Genomic DNA, 24901 nt, shown 5'->3' with positions numbered 1-24901 from the left:
CTATCAACCCTTATTCCATATATGTCTTGTCTTTGCTCCTATCTGCCAACCTCCAGTCTCTGGCTATAGCTCCACTGCCCCTCAGGGCTCATTTTTTCATCCTCCTAGGCATCTCCAGTCTTCTCTGTTCCATAAATCCACTACTTGCTCCTTACCTAGTTCTCTTGTGTCCTGTCAACAATACCAGTGCAGTTTGCTCAGGCCCAAATGCAAGGCATCTTATACAGAAAGTTCCAGTTTTTACAAGACTAGTAAGTTCTTACCTTCCACAATACTATGCAAAATCTCACTACTGCTTTCCCCACTCTTTCTCCATCCTTTCTTTGGGTCCCAGCCACACTCCACACAGAATTACTTCTAATGTGAGTTGGCACTTAGCACTCAGCCACTGTAGGAGCTTCTCTGCCTTTCCCCAGACTGTTTTGGCAAACTGACACTCCCACATCACATGCCATATGCTTCCTTCCCCACAAGTTTGTCTGGGGCATTTGGCTGTTCTACACAATCCCCAAGTGTAATAGAGTACCCATACCAGTACTATACCCTGGGGAATTATACAATTATGTACATGTGCAATTTTGCCCATAAAAGGCATGACTGTGCATAACTGCATAATTTAGCATAATTTAATGGCAGCGGGCTCTGTGCCTCCACCTCTGTGGGGCTACTGGAACTCCAGCTGAGAGCCCCATGATGTAGGCAAAGAGCTGTGCAACTGGGCACCTGGGTAAGTGGGGAGGGGAGCTCCTGACTGCAGGGGGGGTGGGGGATGGTGGTGGTGTGGGCTGGGCTGCCCGGCTCCATACCTCCACGTGGGGCTTCCAGAACTCCAGCAGGAAGCTGCATGTGGAAGCTGCTCCCTTGCCACATACTCCTAGAACACCACCAACAGGTCAGGGCTTAATAAATCCCAAGAAGTCTTGTAAAATTCTTCCAGGAGCCTGTCATTCCTTGAGATCTTTTTTGTCCTGAAGGTTCAGGTTGCCTCCCATAGTTCTCCCAGTGTCGATGCCCTCTCCAGCTGATGTCTCTCACTTTCCTCCAATGTCACCTCTAACCCTATCAAAAAGGAGTCAAGGGCTCCCTGATGCAACTTTGCTGAAGTATAAATTTTAGTAAAACTCCTTTACTGCACTCAGTATCTCTTCTGTCTTTGTTTGTCGCACTTCTCTCTCATCCTGCATGGCTAATACTTTTCTTGAAGGAGAGGAAAATAAGTAGGACCATTCTTCTCCTTCTTCCATCCAGGCAGCCTTCGTAAGGAAGATGTTTCTTTGCTCTCTCTATGCCACTCCTTCAATAGGTTTTTTGTGTCTCCACAATTTCCTCTGCTACCAGGAATCCCTTCTCTGACAGCCATGGGAGACACTGCTGTCTCCACTGCAGTCTTGTAAACCTCTTCCCTTTTCCCAGGCCCTTCTTTTCCCCACATGCTCATGTGGGGCTCATATTCTTTCTTTAACTTCTTCCCACCATTTCACTGTATTTGTATATACCCTTTTAATTACTCCCCATTTTTCACAGTGGCTCCTATACCATCTGCACACACATTCATCTTCCAATTATCTTGTATTTATCCTCCACTGCTCTCTACTGGCTGTTCCTTCCAACACTGTCTTCAGTAGCAGGTGGTTTGAGAAGAAAACCGGTATTCTCTCTGCCACTCAATTTTTCTAGGCTATAGACCTCAACATGAAATCTATACAGGACCACTCTAGTAACCTACGGTCAACTCCAGGAACTTCCTTTTGTGTGTCTGGTAGTTTATGCTCCACTACCATCCTTGCCAACATCCGTGAGGGCCTATCTAATCATGAGGTGTTGCTCCCCATCCTATCCTCTTCCTCCAATATACGATTAAAATCTCAAACTAGTGTTAGAGGCAGTGCTCCTGGTAGGAGGTAGGGGTGCACCAATAAAGATTTTTTCGGCCAATACTGACAGCCGATAATTAATGAGCCATATCAGCCCATACCGATCCGATTGCCGATATGCAGCCCGGCAGCTTAGAGAGTAGCGTCCAGCTGGGAAGTCTGTTGGGGGGAAGAGGCAGGATGAAGGTAAGGGGTATGTGTGGGGGGGACGACAGACTGAGGCCCCCAAAGTGAGGGAGGGAGTGGGGCTGGGGTAGGGGCAAGTGCTGCCCAGCTGGGGCGGGACAGGGCATGGGACCAAGCTGCAAGCGGCTTGTCTGGGGGGAAGACAAGACGGCGTGTGCCCCTTGGGGTGAGGGCAGGCTGCTACTGCAGCCTGGGGCTGGCACCAGGCTCCTTCCAGTGGGGAGAGGGGAGTTGGGCCAGGACTGAGCTCAGGGCAGGGTGGGCAGCGGCAATGCTGGGAGCAGGAGGGCTATGGTGAATTCTGGGGTGGCTGTAGCCCACCCCACAGCCCCCTCGCAGCACTGCCACTTCCACCTGCCCTGAGCATAGCCCTGGCCCAACCCGCACACCAGAAAGAGCTCAACACCCCCCACCCCCAGTCTGCAGCAGCAGTCCACCCTCACCCTGCTCACAGATCTGGGGGACGTGCACCCCCATTCCTCCCCCAGGGCTGCATGCAGCAGCAGGAGCCACTCCCTACCCCCCCCTTTCCTCTGTATGAGCTGCTCGCTGCTCCATCTTGCACCCCACTCCACCCTGCCCCAGCTGGGCAATGTCTGCCCCAGCCCCAGCCTCACCACAGGGACCTTGATCTGCCTCCCCCATACCCCTTTCCTCCCCTCCTTCGTCCCAACAGACTTACCAGCTGGACACTACTCTCCTAGCTGCTGGGCTGGCCACATGCTGGGCGCATGCACACAGCATTTATCGGTGACATTATTGGTCACATCAGCCAAAAAAAGACGATTTTTACTGGTCTTTACCAGTAAATTACTGGTTCCAGTCATGAGTGGGGGGCTAATTAGTACATGGATCCTTTGTGAGGGGGGAGGGTCTCCTGGAGTACACACACATACTAAGCAGTGTTGAATTGTGGGGTCACCATGGCTTGAAATGCTGTTGACTCTGCTGGGGCCCATTAAAATGGAATATATGCCTTTTGGCTTTGGATTAATAGCATGCATGATTTGCACTATATAAGTAGATACACAGTGCTGCTTAAAAGAGTGTTTATGTGCTAAAACTGGCACCAGTTTCAAAAAATGTAAAATGCATCAATTCTGGATGAACTAAATTTATATGCAAATTATTACAGCTATGTTTATTTCAAGGTCAGTGCTTATACATTTGCTTCTTACTTCCATATACTCAGGGAGAACAGGAACTAACATAGGGGTGGGCAATTACTTTGGCTAAGGACCAAACAAAAAATCTTTCAGAAGATATCATTTTAACTAATTACATAAAAAACCCCAAATCATATACTAAAATCAAGCATCTGTTACAACATATTTTAATATTATTGAGTAGTGTATATGGAGGCAATTGCATAAGAGCTCAAAATAAAGTCTTACTTTTGTATATTGTGTCGGGGTGACATGTGTGTGTGTGTTGGGGGGGGGGGTGCCTGTGCACCAGGTCCTGGGATCCAGCTGGAGGTGAGGGGGAGGGATGGCAGGGGGCACGTGCAGCAGGTGGCCAGAGGGCCAGTGCAGGCAGGTGCAGGTGTGGTCCTCTCCCCTCACACAGCCTGTGGGTGCTTGCACAGCACTCCACGAGAAGCCAATCCCTGCTTGGCCCTGCCCAGGGAAGCTCACTGTGTTCCTGCCTGTGTCCACCAATGGCCCCACCCCGTGTACACAGCTTTCTGGTAGGCCTGCTCCCAGTGCTGCTATAGTCCCCTGGGTACACCTTAGCTTCCCCTGCCTCCAGTGGCTCTTCCTTCTGCCCTTGCTGTACTGCTCCATGTAGAAAGTAGCAAGGGGAAGGGCAGCAGCTGTGAGGACATGTGCTGGCACTACACGGCTAGCCAGGCTAAGAGAATGCTTCAGTCAGGTGGCTCGTCCTAGCATTTGAATCTCTAGTTCCAGACCACCTTCCACCCAACTTGGCTGCCCATCATGCTAGGTAGGCAGAGAGGGACAGTGGCTGGGACCCGGACTTGGAGCCCCATGTGCTGGGACAGGAGCCGCCTAGCTGCTGCTTCCTCTTCCTGGCTGGGTGTGTGGTGCCAGGCACAGGTCCCCACGGCTGCTGTCATTTCCCTGTGCTACCTGCTTTTCGGAACAGCACAGCAGGGGCAGGAGGAGCCACTAGAGGTGGAAGAAGCCAAACACTAACCAGGTAGCTGCAGCCACACCAGAAGCATCCCTGCCAAGAAGCTGTGCATGCTGGCCAGGGCTGTCGGGCAGGGCTCAGTTCCATGCCCCTCAGGGGCAGCTGTGGACCAAATTTAAATCGGTTGGCAGGTTGGCTCCAACCCACGGGCCATATTTTGCCCACTCCTTGTCCAACAGGAAGGCACCAGGGAGAAAGTGGGGAGGGGAAGGAGCTGCAGAGGGAAGAAGTTGGGTCAGGGTCTTAGGACAAAAGGGCTACCTGACCTCCCACATTTATTTTCCCTGCTCTAGCAGCAGGAGGGGGACAAATTCAAGGTAAACCTCCAATATTTAGATTCTATACCTAGAGAATTATTATAACAATTTTTCCATACACAGAATCTAATTACTGGGGGATTGTCTTATATTAAGCTTTTATCTTATATTCAAGTAAATACAGTAACTAAAATATTGTTCTTAATATGTACTGACTTGGAGTTTTTGGCTGAAGACAATATAGTTAGCCTCGGACAAAATAATTTTGTATAGAGATTTCTTTTTTATTTTAGTATTTTTTTGTACATTTAGTCCTTTTGGTCCTATGTTGGCTATTTGATTCTCTCTGGGTTTTTTCTAAGGGTAATAGCAGTTCAAGGACTTTATATGTAGGTATCTTTTTCTACCTAGAGAAAAAGCTGATTTTCCTAAAATCGAACCTGAAAATTCAGTCAACTTATAAGCAAAGCCTGTAATGGTGCTATTTTATTCAGCAGACTCCTGTCTAAGTGCACTGGAGGGAGAGAATCAAGATTGCACAGTCATGTAAATTTGGCATTTGCTTGATTTTGTATTCCAAGTAATATAATTTTAATAGGGGCTTTTTTGGTTTGTAACTGTAGAACATAATAAAAAAAATACAGAGAATTTGATTATGCAACATCTATCATAGATTTGATGGGCTTTACTTTCAACAGAGTTCTCTGTGTGCCTAGTCTAAGATTTCTGTGGAACCAGAAGAAAACAAGCAGTGCTATTCACCAGTGGCCTTTATACTGGATTATGTGAACAGACTTGCAAATTTATTTTTTTTAATACAGCACAAATTGTTGCATGGAACATATTACTTCAGCTTTTCACTGAGGAGTTTTTAGATTCAGTATGAAATTTTTGTGTCTAAGTGGTGGCCCCTTACTTCCTCCTCCTGGCTACTGGAAGTTAAAATGCCAAAGTGCTTTTAACAAAAATTATTGCAATTAATCACGATTAAAAAAGTGGCAATTGATTAAAATTTTAATTGTGCTGTTAAACAATAATAGCATCTCAATTTATTATAAATATTTTGGGCTTTTTTCTATATTTGCAGATAAACTAATTTCAATTATAACTCAGTGCCATAAGAACAGAGCAGAACTAGGCTAATCTCTGCCTAGTGATTAAGTACAGTATGCAAGAAGGGTCAAAACTAGGGTTTACCATATTTCCAGTTCCAAAAAAATGGCCCCCATACTACTTTCCCTGCTGAAGGGGCAGGCACCCCACCCTGCCCTGCTGCAGCCCCCACACCTAGATAGCTTGACCCTGCCCGGCTACTTTCTGGCCACACGTATGCGTGTGGAGCCCGGCAGCAGCGAGGAGGGTGAGGGGTGCTCTTCCCCCAGTACGCATGGCCTAGGCCTAGAAGCAGCGATTAACTCATGTTAAAAAAATTAAAGCATGAATTTGTTTTTGTGTTAATTGTGCCCATTAGTGGTTTTTAACTGACAGCCCTAGTTAAAATGTTTGTAAATGTGGATACACATGTCTTATGTAATGGGATGGAAGGGGAAACTTTTGGGATAGGGACAGAAACAGCATGAAAACTGTCCATTGGCTGAAGCAAAACAGAAATGGACAGTAAGTCTTTAAATCAAATCTTCAGCTTTCAAAGAGATGTAGCCTAACTCTGGAATCAGTCCTGGCCAAATACTGGTTCAGGTTTCATCTTGATGGTAAGGTGAATGTAAGCTGGACTTTATGAAGGCATGATTATTTGTAATGTGTAAGTAGTAAAGGTCTGCGTTTAATTTACATAATGGACTTCTGACTTTTTCTTGCTCTTTCTTTCCTTACTATGAATCTCTTGCTCTCACTGCCATATGACACATATTCTACTATATTCTTCTTCTTTCCTTCTGATGCTGTTCAATTTAGATTCATTATGTTGGACTTAGAATTTGAACCCACTATAGCCTTGTGCTTACGAGACACCACTGGTATGCAATGAAAAGCACCTGTAGGTTTCCATAGTACAACTGACCTTGTGTTCGCTATACTGCTAGCTGAGTTCGAGAGGAGTTCATTTAACCCAACTCAGGTGAAAACAATAACACTGCAAAATAACTTCAAAAGCAAGGGGTAGCCAAGTCCTCGCTGCACTACTGGCTTGATTATCAGTAGCAATTCCATCGCTGGTGGGTTAAATAGGTTGAGTTTAAAGATACCAAGTAACTCCATAGTTTCATAGTAGGTAGGGTCAGAAGGGACCTGAGCAGATCATCAAGTCCGACCCTCTGCCATGGGCAGGAAAGAATGCTGGGGTCAAACGACCCCGGGTAGGTGATTATCTAGCCTCCTTCTGAAGACGCCCAGGGTAGGACCGAGCACCACTTTCCTTGGAAGTTGGTTCCAGATCCTAGCCGCCCTGACTGTGAAGTAGTGCCTCCTGATATCTAGCCTGAATCTACTCTTCGTCAGCTTATGGCTATTATTCCTCGTTACTCCCGGTAGTACTTGGGGGAACAAGGACTCTCCCATAGCCTGCTGGTCCCCCTTGGCCAGTTTGTAGACGGCCACCAGATCCCCTCTCAGCCTTCTCTTGTGGAGGCTGAACAGGTTCAGGTCCTGTAGCCTCCGCTCCTAGGGTCTGCCTTGCTGCCCCCGATCATGTGAGTGGCCCTCCTTTGGACCCTCTCGATGCTGTCCACATCCCTCCTGAAGTGGGGCACCCAGAACTGGATGCAGTACTCCAACTGCGGCCTGACCAACGTTGCACAGAAGGGGAGGATCACCTCCTTGGATCTGCTTGTTATGCATCTGTGGATGCATGACAAGGTGCGGTTAGGCTAGTTATTCTTCTGCATGCATGAAACAAAGGATAACACTTGAATTATATGTTCAGCTGACACCGCAGTGAAGATACACTCTTAGTTTTCTCTAATGTGTGACATGACAAACAAGATATGTACAAATATGCACACAAGTTTGTACCAAGTATGCTTTTTGCCCTTGCGTAAGAACATCTCTTCTAATAATTGATTTGTATTCACCTACAAATACATTCTTGGGTTTTCACTTTGCTTTTGTTCCTCACGTCAAATCCGAATCGACTTGCACAACATTTGTTTATAAAACGATAAAAGCAGGCAGCCAACAAAGTGTATAAAATAGTTAATTAATTTGAGCTAAATAGTAACTTTTCACTTTTGAAACTGTTTAAAAAAAATGAAAGTATGTGAAAACAAACTATAAATCTACTAATCCTTAAACATGCAGGTGACCTCCCATTAGCTTACCCTTGCCAGAGAAGCTCATCATTAGCAAGATCCTGCCAGACACAAGAAGCCAGGCAGAGGTCAGTTGCATTCAGGTATGACAAAATGGTAAAACTAAGCTCAGGGGGCAACATTTCCAGGTTAATGAATCCTTCTTGTTCTTTGGATTTTCTTGTTTTCAACAGATGGTAGATATCAATGCCTCCTTGGGCTTGTTTGCGATGACTTGCATTGGAAATACTGTTAGTAGTGATTCGTCTACCATGCTCTCTGGAGAGATAGCTTTGTCCGCTGTATCCTTGATGTTGCAGCTGCTGGTTCCTAGCAACTCTCCACAGCCCCTGACCCATCTGCGAGCCTGCTGGTTGTAAAAACCAAATAAAGTTATTTTAAAACAGAAAAAAAAAAAAAAGAGATCTGTGCACTCATAAGCAGAGACCAAATTTGCTAGCAAGGTCAGGTTTGCACTGATAACTAAGTGTAGAACTGGCCTTCAAACAGGAAGTGAAATCTTATCAGTAATTACAGTACAAATCTAATCTCTGGTCCACAGTAAAACAACTGAACAAATATTTGAGAACAAAAGTATCAGAAACTAGCATAGCAACATTTGACTGAATGAATTTTCATAGCCTGATTATAAAAACAGTACTGAGTCAAACGCCTACTAAATCAAATATGCAAGTCAAGGGGCTATAGCAAGTTAACTATGTTTTCAAGTTTAGCTGAAAAATTTACTCGCATGACCTGCGTAAACAATGTGATATGAAATGTAACTAAACAAGACAGTTTACCTTGATGTGTGATAGTATGTAGTAAGCTAAAGCAGGGGTGGACAATTATTTGGGCCTGCGGGCCACAGAGGGAGTTTTGCTGAGCTGTTGTGTGCTGGGTCAGCACCCCCACAGTGCAACAGCTCATCAAAACTCCCTATGTGGGATGGGGCTCCGGGTGGGTGGAGATCAGGACAGACAAGTGAGGCTGGGATCACAGGGTGGGGTCACAAAGTGGTGACAGAGCATGGTCAGGGTCAGGGTTGAGCCATGATCTGCTGCTTACACATCCCCACGGTGGGCGCCAATTCTGTGGGCAGGGGTGTGCAGGGAGCAGTTCATGACTCTACCCTAGGTCCCAGCCCCACAGTTACCACCCAAAGATCCTGGCCTGGGCCCTAGATGCAGCTTCCTGCCTGCTCACAGCCCCATCCCATATACCTGGCCAAGTGCCTTGCCTGCATGAGTCTCACTCCCAGCAGCAGGTGTGGGGCAGATGGGCCAGGGTACCAGGGCAGCAGGGCCAGATCTGGTGGATGCGGACACTGGAAGGAGCGATGCTGCTGGGAAATAGAGTTCAGCCACTGTGCCACCCCAGCACTGCTGCATGCCTCAGGGTGGCGGGATGGGCTGCGTGTGCTATAGCCTGGGCTGCCCACCATGCCTGAGCCAGGTGGGACTGAGGGACCTGCTGTGGGCCAGACAAAATCCCTCGGCAGGCTGGATCCAGCCCATGGGCCATATTTTGCCCACTCCTGGGCTAAAGGCAGGGATCAGAATTAAGAAAAATCCTAATAAATTTGGAATTGAAACTAAATTTGGAAGTGTTGCGCTTACTTGTTAAGATAAAGATCAGGGACCGATTCATTACTTTGGATATTCAGAATGTGTGAGAGGGTTAACTGACACCTGAGATTTCAATGTCACAGCTGAATCCCAGAACTGGGACTTTTATAGAAATACCAAATGTCGATTAAAAAGAAGTGTTAGCAAAGCAGTCTTTTAATAGTTCTATCACATTACAGATGAACGCCACCACTCCAGCTCCATATCAGGAAACATTAGAACACAAAATCAGGGCTACAATATTACTATTCACTATAGCTTGGCGAGTCTGTATCTACATTAACACATTTAGTTCTGGCATACTGCTGAAAATATATAGAAACAGAGCAAATTTAGCAAAAAAAAAATACAAATTATTGGACAGTGACCATGAAGAATCTCTTCTTTAATGAAAACAATTTAAAATAGCAAGGAGTGAGTTGAGAAGAACAGGTTAAGATACTATAAACATATGAAAAGTATGCATACTCTGAATTATGAAGTTATTTATGATTGACGGTTATTTATGATTACTCTTGCAATTAAGAGTTGTGGAATAATATTTAAAAAAGGGAAATTTAACATAAATTTTGAGACTTCTCTCATGATATGTAATAGTTCAAGATGATGGAAGTCCCACTGCATAGAAAACTTATAAACCAACCACACTATGAGAAAACATCTGTTTTCTTTTTGCTACTATTCCCCAACTAAAAGAATGTTTGGTTTTTTAAAGGCTATAATATAGTGTCTTATGGTAAAGATTTTTTTAAAGGGTACTTTCAGTATTTGAATATTTTTATGCTGCTACTGTGTACCAATATTAAAGATCTTATTGATCACACCAGAAGAACTCTATTTAATAAAGTCCTCTGGAAATGCTTTTTATTATAACCCAACTGTGCGGGTAACTGTGCTAATTCTTGCCAGTTACTTACATTGTATGCTATAAACACAACCTGAAATCTAACTCTACAACATAGTTAAGTAAACACACACTCAACTATTTCAGTAATAATTATATTTACTAAAAGGGACAAAGAAGTACTTTACACGTTCCCAGTTTGTGATACGAGTTCATTGTCCAAATGCTACTGAATTTCACAGTAAGGAGTTTCTTATTTGGAACTCCTGCTATGACAGCAGAGTAGCATAAAATAATTGATAAGCATTCATTCCAGAGCTCTACGGTTTCCTGAAGCTGGTTCACAAAAAGCAATATAAACCAGACACATTTAGGCAGTTGAAGACTGGTCTGATAGGCTCTCACAGGCATGTTAAAACTATTTCTAGTCTGGTAGCACACAGAATCAGAATTAGGGCCCTGTTATATTAAGTTGACACATGATAAGAAGGCTCCAAAGAGTTTCAAACGTAACAAGTAAAAGAAAAGTGGGGAAGAAAGATGAGGTAAAGGCCATGAAATTATAGCTTAAAAAAATAAGTGCATATAAGTGTGTAGAATTGTTTTTTGCTTCTGCCATGTTGTATTTATTTAATTCTTGAACAATTTCTATTTTTTATACTTCTTACTATATTTTCATGCCTATAAGAAGCCTCTCAAAAGGTACCTCCCACCTTATTTTTGGGAGTCTCCAAAAAGGGGGGCAGGTGGGGGTGGGGAGATCTTACCCTGGAGTAAGGGTAAGTACCCAAGGTGGGGGCCTGATCAAGTATGTGGTGCTAGGGCCATGCTGAAAGGCCGAATCTACCACGCAGTTCTGCAGACACAATGCAAGGCCCAATCTGATGTGCCAGCTTCAGGGCTGCCTGTTTGGTACAACCCTGTGCATTGGCTCTGGAGCTCATGTGCCAGATCTGGGGCCATGTGCTAGGTTAGATCTGGTGCTACTGCTGCAGACCCCCATACACCATTTTGAACTGGTATGCAGTTGGGAAAGAGGGCTCCCCATGGGTCTAGAAATTAGGTGGTAGTGAAAGCGAAAGAGGGAGTGGTGGCAGCGTTAACTGTGGTGGCTCCCAGATCCACGGCAGTTAATACTACCACTTCTCCACCCCCACTCCAAATTTCCATAGCTGTGGGGAACCTTTCTCCTCATATATAATTTTTCCCAGCTGGCTTTAGGGAAAAGGTGAGGTTATATGTGAGAAAAAAAAAACCCAACAGATTTCGCACCCCCCCGCTTAAATCTCTTATGTTTTACTTAAGTATCTCTCTAACATACAAATCTTTGGTGAGGGTATGAGCTTTTAGAAAATACTGAATTGCTGGGGAAGGCAGGAAAAATAAGGAAAGAATGGATGGGAAGAAGCATAGTTATGGAAGACTTGGGAGTGGGGAATGAACAGAGCAGACTGGTGCAGTAGAGCAGCTACTATTAAATATCATCCATGAACTGTAACTGAAGAACAATAAGATTGAAATGAATTAAAATATCTAACCTGCAAGTTATCTATAATGGTAATTTTCTTCCTGAGATATTTTTTATTATTATTATTAGTTGGCTGTGGCTGGGGTTGTGATGAAACTCAGGGCTTTGTATCTGTGGGGTTATGGCTGAAGCAGCTGAAGAACACCTACCACCATCTGGTGCCTTGTGCCATCATCTAGTGTTTAATTTTGAAGAAAAAGACCAAATCTGAAGTCTGCAAGACTAGCTAGCAGATCTAATTCTAATACTTGTGGTAAGATCTTGTCACAGTGTAAGGGGATGCACCAAGAAGTGACTACCTATCATGACATCTCAAAACATGTCACAATGCAAGCATCATATGTATTCCTCAGACTGTAGAAAGTTATTTGCCAATAGCCGCAAAACTGAAACTGAGCCAATAGAGGCAGTAGGCCTGTGTGAATAGGGAAATATTTGATTTGGATTTGGCTGATTCGGAGGACAGTGATTCAATTTGGAGATTTGAATCGCTGTCCTGAATTGATTCAGCTGAATGGCTTCAGAAGATTTGACGCCAATTCAGAGAGATTTGGTGATTCGGACTGGCCAGGAAGAGCCATGGGAGAAGCCCCCATGGCTGCCTTGCCCAGCCCCATTCCCTGCCCAGCCCTAGCACTTAAAAAAAAAGAAAGCCCCACACTCACCAGCTGCAGCAGCTGCGATTGGAGCCTCTGGGTGCTCGTGTCAGAGACCCACCCATGCAGCGTGGATTGCCTCCCCCCCTCCCCGGTACCCACATGGCAGCTGTCGCATTGTGTGGGTGCAACGTGGTTTGGCAGGGTGCTGTATGCTGCCTGGGTGCTGGGGTCACTGGGGCTGAGCAGTGTTGGGTTCTGACTGACACGTGGAGCCACCCCAGCTCCCAGGCAGTGTGTGGAGCCCTGCCAAGCTGTGCTGCACCTGTGTCATGGTGCAGCCACCGTGTGGGTGTCAGGCAGAGGGGGTGGGGCAATCCCCACTGCCCTGCGCTGTGCGTGGGGGCTCTGCCATGAGCCCTCAGAGGCCCCAGTTGCTGCTGCCAGAACCAGTGAGTGCGATGCTTTTTTTCATTTTTTTTTTTAAAGTGCTGGGAGGCTGGCCTGGGCAGGGGATGGGGCCAGGCATGGCAGGGCAGCCATGGGGGCTTCTCCTGTGGCTCTTCCCCCTGCACCTGCCTCGGCCCCGGAGGGGGAGCTGCGGGGGCTCTTCCCTGCTGCTGCTTGCCCAGCTGGTACAGGGGTGGAGGGGCACAATGCAGGTGTAGCTCACTCTGGGCAGCAGCAGGGAATAGCCTCCGCTCCGGAGCAGCCGTACCCGCATCAGCACTGAGAGAGGGGGCTCTGCCTTGTCACTGCTTGCCAGCTTGCATGGAAAGTGCGGGATGCAGGTGTGGCAACTGGGGCTCTGCCCTGCTGCCACTTGCCCGCTTCCGCCTGGCACAAGCCACGCTCACATCCTGCCCCATCCCCCACCCCAGCTAGGCAAACAGTAGCAGGGCAGAGCTCTTGCTCCCAGGGCTGCTGTGCCACCCCCAGTCCCCAGGCAGCTTGCCCCAGCCCCAATCCCTCCCTCCCCCACCCCAACAGACTTACCAGCTGGAGGCATCTGTGTCAGCTGCCTGTTTAAACTATGACCGAATCTCCAAAGCGGCCAAATCTTTCCCGAAGTGATTCAGGTGGCTCGAACAGATTCAAAGCTTTTTACTGGTCTCCTGATTCAATTCGGTGATTCAGTCCCCAAATCGGGCCAAATTTCCTCCAAACTGAATCAGCTACCGAAGTTCCACACAGCCCTAGCAGGCAGGTATTTACTTAAAAGATTTGCTGATGTGGATGGGTGTCCCGAACACATTTAGCATTGTTGTAAACTTGCTATCTTTCTAAATATCAGAAGAACACAACAAGCCTTATTTTTTAAAGGAATCAAAACACCTTGTAGTATATTCTGATTTATGTTATCATGAAATTAAAATTAACACTTGTATAATATATTATAACTAATTTTTATCTCCAATAAATCTGCATGCACTTGACAAAGTCTTTAGCATCCAAAGGACATGGTTTAAAGGCTCCTATATTTAGAGCAGTGAAAAATACTTTGGCTCTGGTTCTGCAGATTCCCATGGATGGACGCTTAGGCCAATTAGGCCTCTATGTATGCCAAATAAGGCCTTTATCATGGTGCTTCAAATCAAAGATCCCAGCAGAAAGATATATGGACTTCTATGGACTTGAGTACAACAGAGAGATTAAACTTTAATAGATGCTTAGAAGTATTGTTTTTACATGGTGGTATAGGCCATTTAAGCCCCTGGAGTTCCTACTGACTGGGGCTATGAATGCTCAATCTTCAAAAACTGGCGTCCACATAATGGATGGATAATACAGACAAAAGCACTGCCTATAAGATGGCCTGCTCACTAAGACCTGCATGCTGAAGCAACTTAGAAAATTAACCTTAAATGAAGGAACAAACAAACAAACACCTCCAAAAAGCAAAAGCCTGCTTGCATAGGTGGACTCGACTCAATTGCTTTGGAAAGATAATATTAATATTTCTCTAATGTTCTGGGGCCATTTACCATGGAAAGCTATTCTTTTATCTAATGGCTACAGGTTGTAGATTAACTGGCATAATTTCAGTCTGTTCATAAAAGAGGGGGGGGAGGGAAGAACTAAAACAAATATAATCTGGACTGACAGTTGAATGATGCAGCAGCCAAACTAGGCTTTTATGTAAACAACCCTAATGGAGCCTTTTCTAATTGGATTGCAAACCTTTCCCAATAGAATGAACATACTTTTGCAGTAGATTCTGAAGAGGCAGGTCCCAGGAGAGGCAATATTTATCGATTAACTGCCCTGATACTTCATAGAGGGAGAAAGAGCAAAAAAAAAATACACCTTTTTGCCACTCCATAAAATTCATAGTCTAGCCAATATACATATATACAATATACAGCTAGTATGCTATGATCCAAGGCTACAGGGGCTTTCCTTTCATTGGTTTCTCCCAGTGGCTCTGAAATTAGATGAAGCCAGGTAGCAGAACTGAGAGTCTCTCACTCTTGCATTCTCATTCTCCACTGGCACCCAGGCAATGGAAGAAGAAATCATCAGGTACAAATGCTGGGTGAATGGGAAAGGAAAGGAATAGATTGGGACAAGGAGATAGATGGAATTTGAGACTTACTACACCAGGAGAATCTGGAAAACTTTCCTTAACATCTTAATATCTTGGAAAAGGAAGGGTTTGAGATGAACTATGTTTAGCAGGATTCCAATATTTTTAATATTGTTTGAAGAACAAACTGGAAAAGTTAGATGAGCAGTTCTCTTGCTGAAGGAAAAACCTGACATTCACTTTAATTTTTCTTCATCCTGAACTACCTAAATTTATTCCAAAATCCTATAACTAATTCTTAGTTTGACATTATATTCCAACTTAGAAAGCATATACCTTCTTAAGCTATGCAGAAACACTGCTCATACCAGGAGGTGTTGAATCTGAGGACTGATTCATGAAACACTAAATTTTGCATATTCCTTGTGTTCTTGCTAGATTAACATTAATTAGTCTGGAAACAATAGTGGTAGGTTCCTTAAGAACCATCTCTTAAATCTAAGCTGCTTGTCCATTTGCTTACACATAAACCAGAGCAGGATCCTGAAATACCAGCCAGTGCATACAACATACACAACTGAGAATCATCTAGGAAAGGAACTACACCTAAGCAATATAATGCAGAGAATACTAAACAGCATTTAATACTCTGATTCACTCAGGAACAAATAAAATGTCCTTCACCACATTTTAAAATGTATATTTGAGCTTTTAAAGCATTATCAATGTACAGCCAGTTCCATTAATTAAACCTCTCTCCCCACTTAATACATTTTTTCTATAAAAGAAATATCACTATACTAAATATAGCTGTCTCCCAGCAAAAAAAGGCCTATCTTGGAAAGATCAGGAATAGTAAGTACAGACTGCTGCTCTAAAAAGGTTGGGGGGGGGGGGGGGGAAATTTAAAAAAAAGGGGGGGGGGGGGGGGGGTGGAAATCTAATCAAGAATTCCTGGAGCAGTCCTATCAGTTCATAGGTCACACAAGTCACTTAAGGATACAATAAGAAACTGCTATTTCTCCTGTGAACAAATACCACTGATCTGAGAACACAGCTTAACATTATCCAAACAGAACTAATTTTTAGATTTAAAAACAAATCAATGTTTTTAGTCAAATGCATTAAATACCCAACCTTCCTTTATATCTTTTATCCACAAGTTTTCTTTTTCTTAAAATGATTAATGATAAAGAACACATTCCTTACCTCGATAAATGTAATTTGTTGCTTCTCAGAAAAGAACAGTATGGATATTTCTCAATCAATAATATGCAACTTTTTCCTTACTTTTATCTACCACTTTCTCAATTCTACAACACATTGTATTATACAATTATCTATTTAATGTACAGAGTCCTAACAGACTGGAAAACTGATTAAACCAGCACATGGTCAGCTTATCCCATAACAACATATTAGACACCTATTTTAAACAATTACTTAATCTGTCATGACATGCCATAAATAGGACACATAATCAAGTGTACATATACATGGAAACTTACAAAAAAATTACTGCTTATTTGAACAAGTGGCATCTAACTTTTAAAAGAGGTAATTAGGAGGTTTGAGTTACTTCAGTAGTTGCTAGATCAATTAAACAGGGCATAGCTTTGGGTTTTTCCTTATAGTTGTGTATGTAGTATAGAAATAACAGCAGCCAAGAGGAGTAGTGTCCATCTTAATGCCAGCTGGCCTTTAAAAAGAGCCAGCTGATGGTTTGCCAGGAATGGGCATTATCCAGCCATTTCTTCCGAATTCATTTTTTATTTAAAAAATAGCTAGGCCTTATCCTTATAAACAGAATCTCACGATTGTGAGAGAAATCTAAATGAATATGGCCATATATCTATAGTGCATGAGTGTGTTTGTGGATAAACTAGAAAAAGAGGTAACAGTTCCCTTAGGCCTATGCCCTGGTCCTAGAGCACAGACTAGGCACGTGTTATAGAGTTCTTTTGGGACTAAAGGGATCCTATGGAGCCTCTGAACCATAACCAAAGATACCCTGATATGGTGAAAAGTTATTGGAAGTTCTGACCAGGAGCGATACCCCTGTTTTGATGCCTTCATACCTCAAAGGCTTTAAAGCAAGACCTATGGTTCCTCCTGGGAGCTGCTCTTCTCCCTTCTGCCTAAAAGTGCAGTGGAACTCTCAGTTTGTGACCATAAAGGAGAGGGAAAACCTTGTCGTAACACGTGTTAAACTACTTTCTTACATCTCGGTGTTGCAGTGGGCATCTTTGCTGCTGTTTTTATTACAGAAGTCGTTAGACAGTTAAATCAAGATTGGGGTCCTTGCAAATGAGTTGCCTACCTGCTGGCTTTTGCAGGTGGGTTTTGCTCCCAACGGGGCTCCTCAGCCATTCCTCCCAAATAAAACAACCTTTTAAACAAAACAGGAAAAACTCACAGCCTGCCTTTTTCCTCCTTGCAAACTGTTCCCTCACAATTTGCTCTCTATCTGAGAAACTTGCTAACACAAGCTGTCATTTTTCAGCATCACAGGATTTCAATTTGAAATGGCTGATGTCAGAATATTATAGGAGGTGTACATAGGAAAAAGAAAAGCATCATTATCAGGAAGATTCTCTAAAAACTGTGTCTGCTTGAGGGCATAAAGTTCACTCAAATCAGTAAATGTGGAAGTTGGGGTTATTTTTATACTAGCCCATGATCCTCTGCAAAACAGATTATCTGCCTAATCTTTAAGTAACCCTTCTATATACACAACAAATCTACACAAACTTCAGCTGCAGTTGTTATTTCCATGTTTCAACTACAGCAGCTACACAGGAATTTCTAAATGCAAAGAGCCAATCTAATCGTTAACAATGATTACAAATGGAAGATGAACAATTTTCTTAGTTCTCTTAATCTTCTTTAAACTAGTCTGAACATAATCACTTCCAATTAATTCCATATTAGAAAACAGGGCATGGTTTACATACATCCTGGGAGAAAAATGCAAGTAATCTGCCATAATATCCAAGTAACTTGGCTCTTAGTAATATACATCCATGCAAGGTATTTCTGTGGAAAGACATCCAAAGTAGATTTTTTTTTAAAGTAAAGAACCTTGAATGGATTTAATTTAAATGTAATATGCAGAAATGATTAAACAAACTACAATAGATTTTTATTATTAAATACCATTTTAACTGATGTCACAAACTATCATATTATTTAAACCAGCCCAGGACTAATTATGCTAAAGCCACAAGAGTAAAACTTCAGAGCCTTGCTAATCTGCCATTTGTTAGAGTGGGTGTCCTCTTTCTTCTTCCCTACCCCCTTCCTCCCTGCCTCCTAAGTAATTATTTTCAGCTTTGCAGTAAGCCAGGATGAACATGTTCATTATTGGAACATAATGAACAAAGTAATTTTGAGTACAAGAACCTCTGATTAGTGAATGACTACTAACAGTCACCACAGCTGTATTATGAAAAATTCTCCTCTTTTAAATTGTCATATCAAAATAAGCAATGGCAGTGTATTTCTCCAAGCTTCAATTATGTATTTTCCCCTACCATTTAGGCTCCTTGATTAGGCTCTCACATGATCAGTAGGAAAAACTACTCAGCAAATGTATAACAAGATTCTGAGATGCACAGGACCTGGAACCTATAACCCTATACTGCTACAAAGCTGACATACTCTAGGGTATAAATAGTGGGTCTCATACATTAATAACAGGTGTGTACAAATGCTCAAAACACCTGGTTTATGATCATAGGCCAGGAGTTCCAGGAGCACACATTTGTCAGCACTGAGAGAGGTTCATGGGGAACTTGATGTAAGTAACTGGGGGTGGGTTGGTGAGATTTGAGGAGGCTGGTGGGTCTGCAGGGAGGGGATGTCTGTCCTGGGATGGGGGAGCTAAAATAACCCAGCTGGGAAGGGAATGAAAGTCCCGGTCAAGGTGGGGGTTGGGTAGGAAGAACCCTAGGGCTGGGGGAATGGCTGGGCTTCCCCAGCCTTAAGGCTCATGTGCAGACATTCCCTGGGCAAGGTTAACTTATTCTGGATCTAAATTAGGTCTTGTGACTTAACTTAGATGGGGCCTGCCATTTTTGGTCTGATATAACAACCACCCCACCTGACTGCTCAGGTGAGCACTTAAATTCTCCAATGGGTGCGTGCAGGGGATCCCGTTAGAGCCACCTCACACTGGAGCCAGGTCGCTCGCCAGGGAACAGCTACACACTCCCACGGGCTGCCAAAGGGCTTTCCCGCGCCCACCCGCAATGCTGGCTACTCCTCTCGACGGAGCAGGTTCCTTCTTCCGCGGGGACGGAGCGCCACGGCGGTGGATCACGCTGCCTGGCACAGCCCCCACCCCTCGGGAGGGTCCAAGAGCCGATGTAGTTACTGAAGAGCCCCCACACCCAGTGTCTGCCCCCAACGCCCCGTGGTGGAAGGCTCCCTACTCCCCTCACATGCCCTGCCCCGCCCCCTCCTTGCACGGGATTGGGCCTTTCAGCCAGCCGCCCCCCCCGCAAGCGATATGCGCCCTGCGATTGGCCATGGCGCCCGTCACTCCGGACCAGGCTCCCTCCCGCTGTCCCTACCTGTGCAAGCTCCAATCCCAACCGCCGCCGCGACGAGTCAGGTCCGAGTCGGGGCGGGAGCCTCGCCGGGTGGGAACAGGCTCGAGCAACCTCGGCAGGGAGTGGGTTGCAGTCCCCTCCTGCCCCCTCAAAAACACCCCGAGGAACCGCCGCCGCCTCCGGCTCCCAGGCTCTGACTGTCGCTGTTGTTGCCGGAAGTTACGACCCCGCCGCGAGGCTCCCCGGAAGCAGAACTCGCGACTGCAGATTCGCCACGCGCCAAGTGCGACGGTTACTCCCCTTTCTCCCGAGCCTGCCCTGCTGCTGCGGGCGAGCGGCTTGGGAGCGGGGCTCCCTGAGGGACGGCTCTGGGAGGGCAGGGGACGGAGCGGCGAATCTGGCTAGGTGAATCGGCAGCTGCGGCGCAGGCGGCTGGTAACGGACAAACTGTCGCGGGGCCGGACAGGGCAGAGCTCCCACGGCGCGGGCTGTGCCTAGCGAGGGGCTCCGGCCTCGTGTCCCGGCTTCGCTGGGGACAGCAAGAGACGGACCCGCGTTTTATGCTGTGAAGGTAGTGGAGGAGCGACGTCGTGGCAGCGAGGGACCGGAAGCCGTGCGGGTGTCCCAGGCTGGGCCCTTTCCTCGGGCTGCCCGGCTGGTGGGTGACCCCCGGGCGGCCCCTGAGGCGGGGTGCTCGCCTTCTGTCTGTGCTGGAAACCAGCGGGCTCAAGCGTTGGAGAAATGGGAAGGGGAGCGGGAAGGGCTTAGTGTGTCCTGGCTGCTGTGCCCCTCTCCGGCCTTGGTGACTGGTGTTGTATGGAAGCCTCAGCACCTGCAGCGCTGGCAAAAAAAGTCATGGCCAGGAGACACCTGATGCCAGGTTTGTCGTAAAGGATGACTGCGGGCTCCGCTTGTGGCAAGGATTCTGCCAGGTTTCTTGTCTACGTGTGCAGCCTCAACGCACAGCGGCCTAACGTGTGCCTCAGACCAGGTGTTAACACACTGGCGCCTTAGACAAAGTAGTGGGAACAATACCCTGCAGTAACAAAGTCCTCCCTGGTTTCCAATTCTTTTTTTACAGGGGTCAAAACTAACTGCATTTTATATTCCACTTGTGTTTTGAATATCTTAAACCAGGGATTGTCAGCTGGGGTATGCGTACCCCTGGGGGTATTTGGGAAGGCCTTGGGGGGGTATGTGGCAGCAGTCTGGGGGATGGGGGCTACCAGCACTTTGCACCACTGCATGCCATGCGTCACCAGCACTTGTTTCCGCTGGCACAGCATGCTGCTGGCGCTGCCACCGGCACTTCTGGCTTTGGCACCACATGCTGCCAGCACTTCTGGTTTTGCCGTCGCGGATGTATGGGGTACCCGCCCCCCCCGGACAGCCACCGGGGGACTCCCCAGTTTTCGACCGACTGCCGTACACTGACCAAAAAAAGGTTGAAAACCCCAGTCTTAAACTGTCCTGTACCACGGGCTTCTTTCACATCTGCGGGAACTGCAGGGTCGTTTTCCTATCCCTTCTCCATTCATGCTTCCATGCAAAGTTTCACTGAGTTGTGTCCACTTGCTCCCTGAATTCGCTCATAGGCCAGTGGGCTCTGTCCGGTGTGCTCTACTCTGTCCCACCTCAGTGTGCTCATTTTTTAACCTATGATCTTTGCTCCTGTTTCTGCTTTGTTCATTTGTTCTAAATAATCAGTTGGCACATGTCCAGTAGCTCCCTTCATTAACTGGGGAGAGTGGGGGGAAGATAGAGGGGAGCTAAAATTGCTGTGTGGGCTTAAGTCCCATGACCCAGCAATGCATCAAACAGGCTAGATCTGAGTGTGATTCCAGCCTTATTGTGGTGCAAGCACTGGACCCCCGTGTGTCTAGCACAAGTACCTTTCCATCCATCTCACAATAAGATTTCACATCTTCCACTATCATCCTGACCATGTTTCCACGTTACAACTTCTGCTTATGTGAGAGATTCATGCATCAGTCAGATTTGCTGGTCGGGCCTAGTCTGGCCAGTGTTTTAGGAAAGCCTTTATATGAGCAGTACGTGTTGATTAGTATTCCAATGAGGTCTTAAAAGTTCCACTGGCTAAGAAACTGACAGACGTTCTTTGTTATGTGGGACTTGAAGTTGTTGACAGACTCTAAACGTTTTATAACTGACAGATCAAGTTTCTGATAAACACCAGTAGCCTTGGAGGTCAACTCAAGCTTTGTTTTGGCAACTACTAGTGATGTTAACAGGAAATAGTCAAAGACAATGATTCGCAACCAGGGTACCAAGACACCTCACTATCAGATCATATGAAGGATACCATGAGGTGTAAGATGATAATTGAGGTGTTAAGGGATAAGCACAGGCTCAGACTTGTCCCTGCTTAGATGATCCTCCATCTCTTCTGCCAGGAAGTAAACACTGATATCTACAAATTAGTTTTTTTAACTAATTTATAGCTACCTGATTCACAAAAGTTATGGAGAGGTGCTTTGAATCCAAAAAGACTGAGAACCACTTGGGGTAATACACCCTTTTTTAGACTCAAGGCATCCCTCATTAGATCCCTCCCTCATGAGGCACCCCTTGAAAATTGTCAGCTTTACTTTTTTTTTGTTTTTTTTTACTACAGAAAAATACTAGGGCAATTCTTCTTTTGCAAAGAACTCAGAAAAGCCATGACAGGATGAGTAAAAGGTTTTTGATGCTATGGCTTGCTATTTGAAGTCTTTGGACTTACCTTGTAAATTATATTTGCACGCCTGTGTTAGCATTGCATGGCACTCTGTGGCATCCTTGGCAGGATCCCAAGGTACCCCTGGTGCTGCACCCTTCCAGTTGAGAATTGGTGGTCTAAGGCTTGGTCTTGCTTGTCAAAGTGGGTGTGACCTCTTATTTCAGAGTAACTAGTGCTTGTTAGCCATCATGCTGCAAAAATTTGTTGGAGACACTTTTACCATGAAGTTAACTAAGGAAGTCAGTGGAAATACCCCAGCCTCTGCCATCAAACTACAGTGGTATTGGGTTTTAAGTAGAGGTGTACCGATATATTGGTTGCCTATCGGATCAGCCCTGATAAAAGAAAAATGACATTATTGGCTTTTTTGGCCATTGTAGCTGATAATGCTTACTGTTAATTATGCCTTCTAGCCAGGGCCCCGGATGCCTGAGTTCCCTCTTGCCCGCAGGGCCAGGGCCCCCAGATGCCTGGGTTCCCTCCTGCGAGTCAGGGTGACCTTGAGGGCCCAATCTGGCTCCAGGGGCCTGAGCCGTTTTCCATCCCCACCTCCTTCCCCTCACTGGTGGGCCGGGCCAGAGCAGAGCAGCTGGTGTAGTGTCCCAGGTGTTGGCATGGACTGCGTCCTGGGGCTGAGTCAGGTGCTGTAAGAGGCGGTGAGTGCCACAGAGACATGACTGGGGTAGGGACAGGTAGGCAGAGCAGCCCAGCCTGCCTTGGCCCGACTTACCTTAGCCTGCAATGCCTGGGGGGTCTGTGCCCGAGGGGCCGGGACAGAGCCTGGTAGGACTGGAGACAGCTGCTCTCCCCCTTGCTATGTGCAGCAGGGTCCTCCCCCGACCCCTCATCTCAGCTGGGTCCTGCCCTTCCCAGGGTTGGGGCCAGATCCATTCAGCCTCCCAGAGGCACGCAGGCTTCCCCTGCTCCTGGTAGCAGCAGCACGAGGAGTGGAAGGAGCTCTTTCCCCGCCTTTGGAGTCCAGTGCCCAGGACCTGACTGTGGAAGAGGAATGGCCAGCTTTCTCCAAGCCTGGAATGGTCCCGTGGCCCTTCCTGGCAGGGAGCCTGGCCTAGAGACTACTCGGTCCTGGGCAGCCAGAAATGCTGTGGGATTGTCCCTCAGCCCTGCTGGGCAGGCTCAGGCAGCTGCCTCAGCTGGGGTTCAAGGGTATTATGTGGAAAAGCAGGAGCTGAAGGGCTCTGCACAGCCTGTCGCAGGCCCTGCTAGGCCAGCCCTGCATGCTGCAGCTGACATGGGCATTTTTACATGTGCTCTGGGGTAGGAGGGGCGGCACTTTAAAGTGGCTCCAACAGCTGCTCTTATTAAAATGCTGTAGTGTCTCATGTATTGGCTTAAGAATAGTGGCTTTAGTCAGCGAGCTTTTGTTCAAGTACCTCCACAGCCATTTTTAAGCATGGGGACATTAATATATGAGATGTAGGAGGCTGCTGCAGAATGCCAAATAAAAGAGGTTTATTTATGTCAGTAGTTTAAAATGCCTTGCCTTATTACTAAATATCAGTGATTGGATTGGCATCGGCTGATATGATTGGTTAATAATCAGCTGTTGGTATCGGACAAGAAAATCTTTGGGCTTGTGTACATGTGTTCTGGGTGGTTTGTGATGGGGTGATTCAATTAGCTCTGAGAGTCATGCTAATTAAAAGGGCTTGGAGCTTCATGTGCCCTGAAAAATGGCGGTGGGTGCTTTGAGCTAAAGCTCGTCAAACGAACTTTAGTTTAAAGCTCCCACCACCATTTTTCTGTGTGGGGATGTTTATACATGTTATGCTGGAGGCTGCTGGAGCACATTAGTTTCCACGCTTCAGTAGACTCAATTAACTGATTCTGCTCTAAAGCACTGGAATTCCAGCGCATTGGAGCAGGCTCCCTGCATGTATACGAGCCCTTTATTTGGTGCACCCCTAGTTTTAAGGCATTTTTTAGCTACCTCATTACCATTATTCTAACGTCGTAGTTTCTTCATGTATTCATGGGTATAGAGCAGATTTATAATAATTTAATAACTTTATAATTTCCAGAATTTTAACTTGGAATTGACAGTATGACAGCTTGGGAACACCATGGAAAATTGATTTTGTTTACAATCTCCAAGTTTCATATGATTTTCTGTTGCATCTCATGTGGAAAGCCAGTTTAAACTGGCAGGTAGCCTGGTTGTAATGCCTAACTCAATTTGAGGAGAACAAACACGGAGAAAGTTATCCAGCCAGTTTCCAAAGACTGTTGTCAAATTATTTCCACTTTTCTTGTTTTGAAGCAAACAGGATTGTGCACTTGAACTCAGTCGAGCCAGGACATGAGTTCTTATGCTGGGACTCACAATCAAGACTAATTAGAACGCTCAAATCTATGTCTATAAGGAGTAGACCACTGTCAGGAAGAAAATATTGAACAGGAGCAGAAGGATGTGCAAGCATCCTGAGCTTCCTGGAGGAAACTTATCAAGATCCTGAGGACTCTCAGGAAGGGTATGGAAATTAGGAGCTCATAAGCACAAACATTTGTTATTTTTGCTAAGCACTGTAACACTTTTTAGGATCATAGGAAAGAAGGGCTGGAAGGAACCTCATATGCTCATGTAGTTCAGCCCCCTGCTCAAGGCAGGATTGTCCGTGACTAAACTGTCCCAGCCAAGTATCTGTCTGACCTGCTCTTGAAAATTTCCAGGGTTGGAGGATTGACTCTAGGTAGCCTGTTCCAATTCTTGACCACCCTTGTATTCAGAAATTTTCTCCTAACCTC

At 45.8% G+C, this 24901-nt stretch overlaps 2 protein-coding genes across 12 annotated transcripts in view; one reads left to right on the top strand and one right to left on the bottom strand.

Moving 5' to 3' along the window:
- FBXO8 (F-box protein 8) overlaps positions 1–19556 on the bottom strand; it is a 34664-nt gene extending 15108 nt beyond the window's left edge. Inside the window, exons 1-3 of one of the 6 annotated variants that reach the window (XM_006022224.3) lie at positions 19417–19553; positions 17163–17231; positions 7750–8089 (exon numbers count right to left, since the gene is read on the bottom strand). In XM_006022224.3, coding sequence (XP_006022286.1) covers positions 7750–8078 — 329 coding nt within the window. In that variant the 5' untranslated portion in view covers positions 8079–8089; positions 17163–17231; positions 19417–19553. Of the gene's footprint in view, positions 1–7749; positions 8090–17162; positions 17232–19087; positions 19338–19416 lie in introns of those variants that run through there. The other 5 variants (XM_025202420.1, XM_025202421.1, XM_025202419.1 and 2 more) reach the window with 5 other exon arrangements.
- Positions 19557–19677: 121 nt separating this feature from the next.
- The window catches only part of CEP44 (centrosomal protein 44), a 52585-nt gene continuing 47361 nt past the window's right edge, over positions 19678–24901 (top strand). For 2 of the 6 annotated variants that reach the window (XM_025202417.1, XM_006022220.3), the window contains exon 1: positions 19916–20053. The gene's annotated coding sequence lies outside the window, so the exon portion shown is untranslated. Of the gene's footprint in view, positions 19801–19827; positions 20054–20144; positions 20276–24901 lie in introns of those variants that run through there. The other 4 variants (XM_025202418.1, XM_025202416.1, XM_006022221.3 and 1 more) reach the window with 4 other exon arrangements.

This window comes from Alligator sinensis, unplaced genomic scaffold (genome assembly GCF_000455745.1).
Source record: "Alligator sinensis unplaced genomic scaffold, ASM45574v1 scaffold211_1, whole genome shotgun sequence".
Classification (NCBI taxonomy): Eukaryota; Metazoa; Chordata; order Crocodylia; family Alligatoridae; genus Alligator; species Alligator sinensis.
Note: the sequence above shows the minus strand (reverse complement) of the source record. Positions and strands in the feature narration are given on the sequence as shown.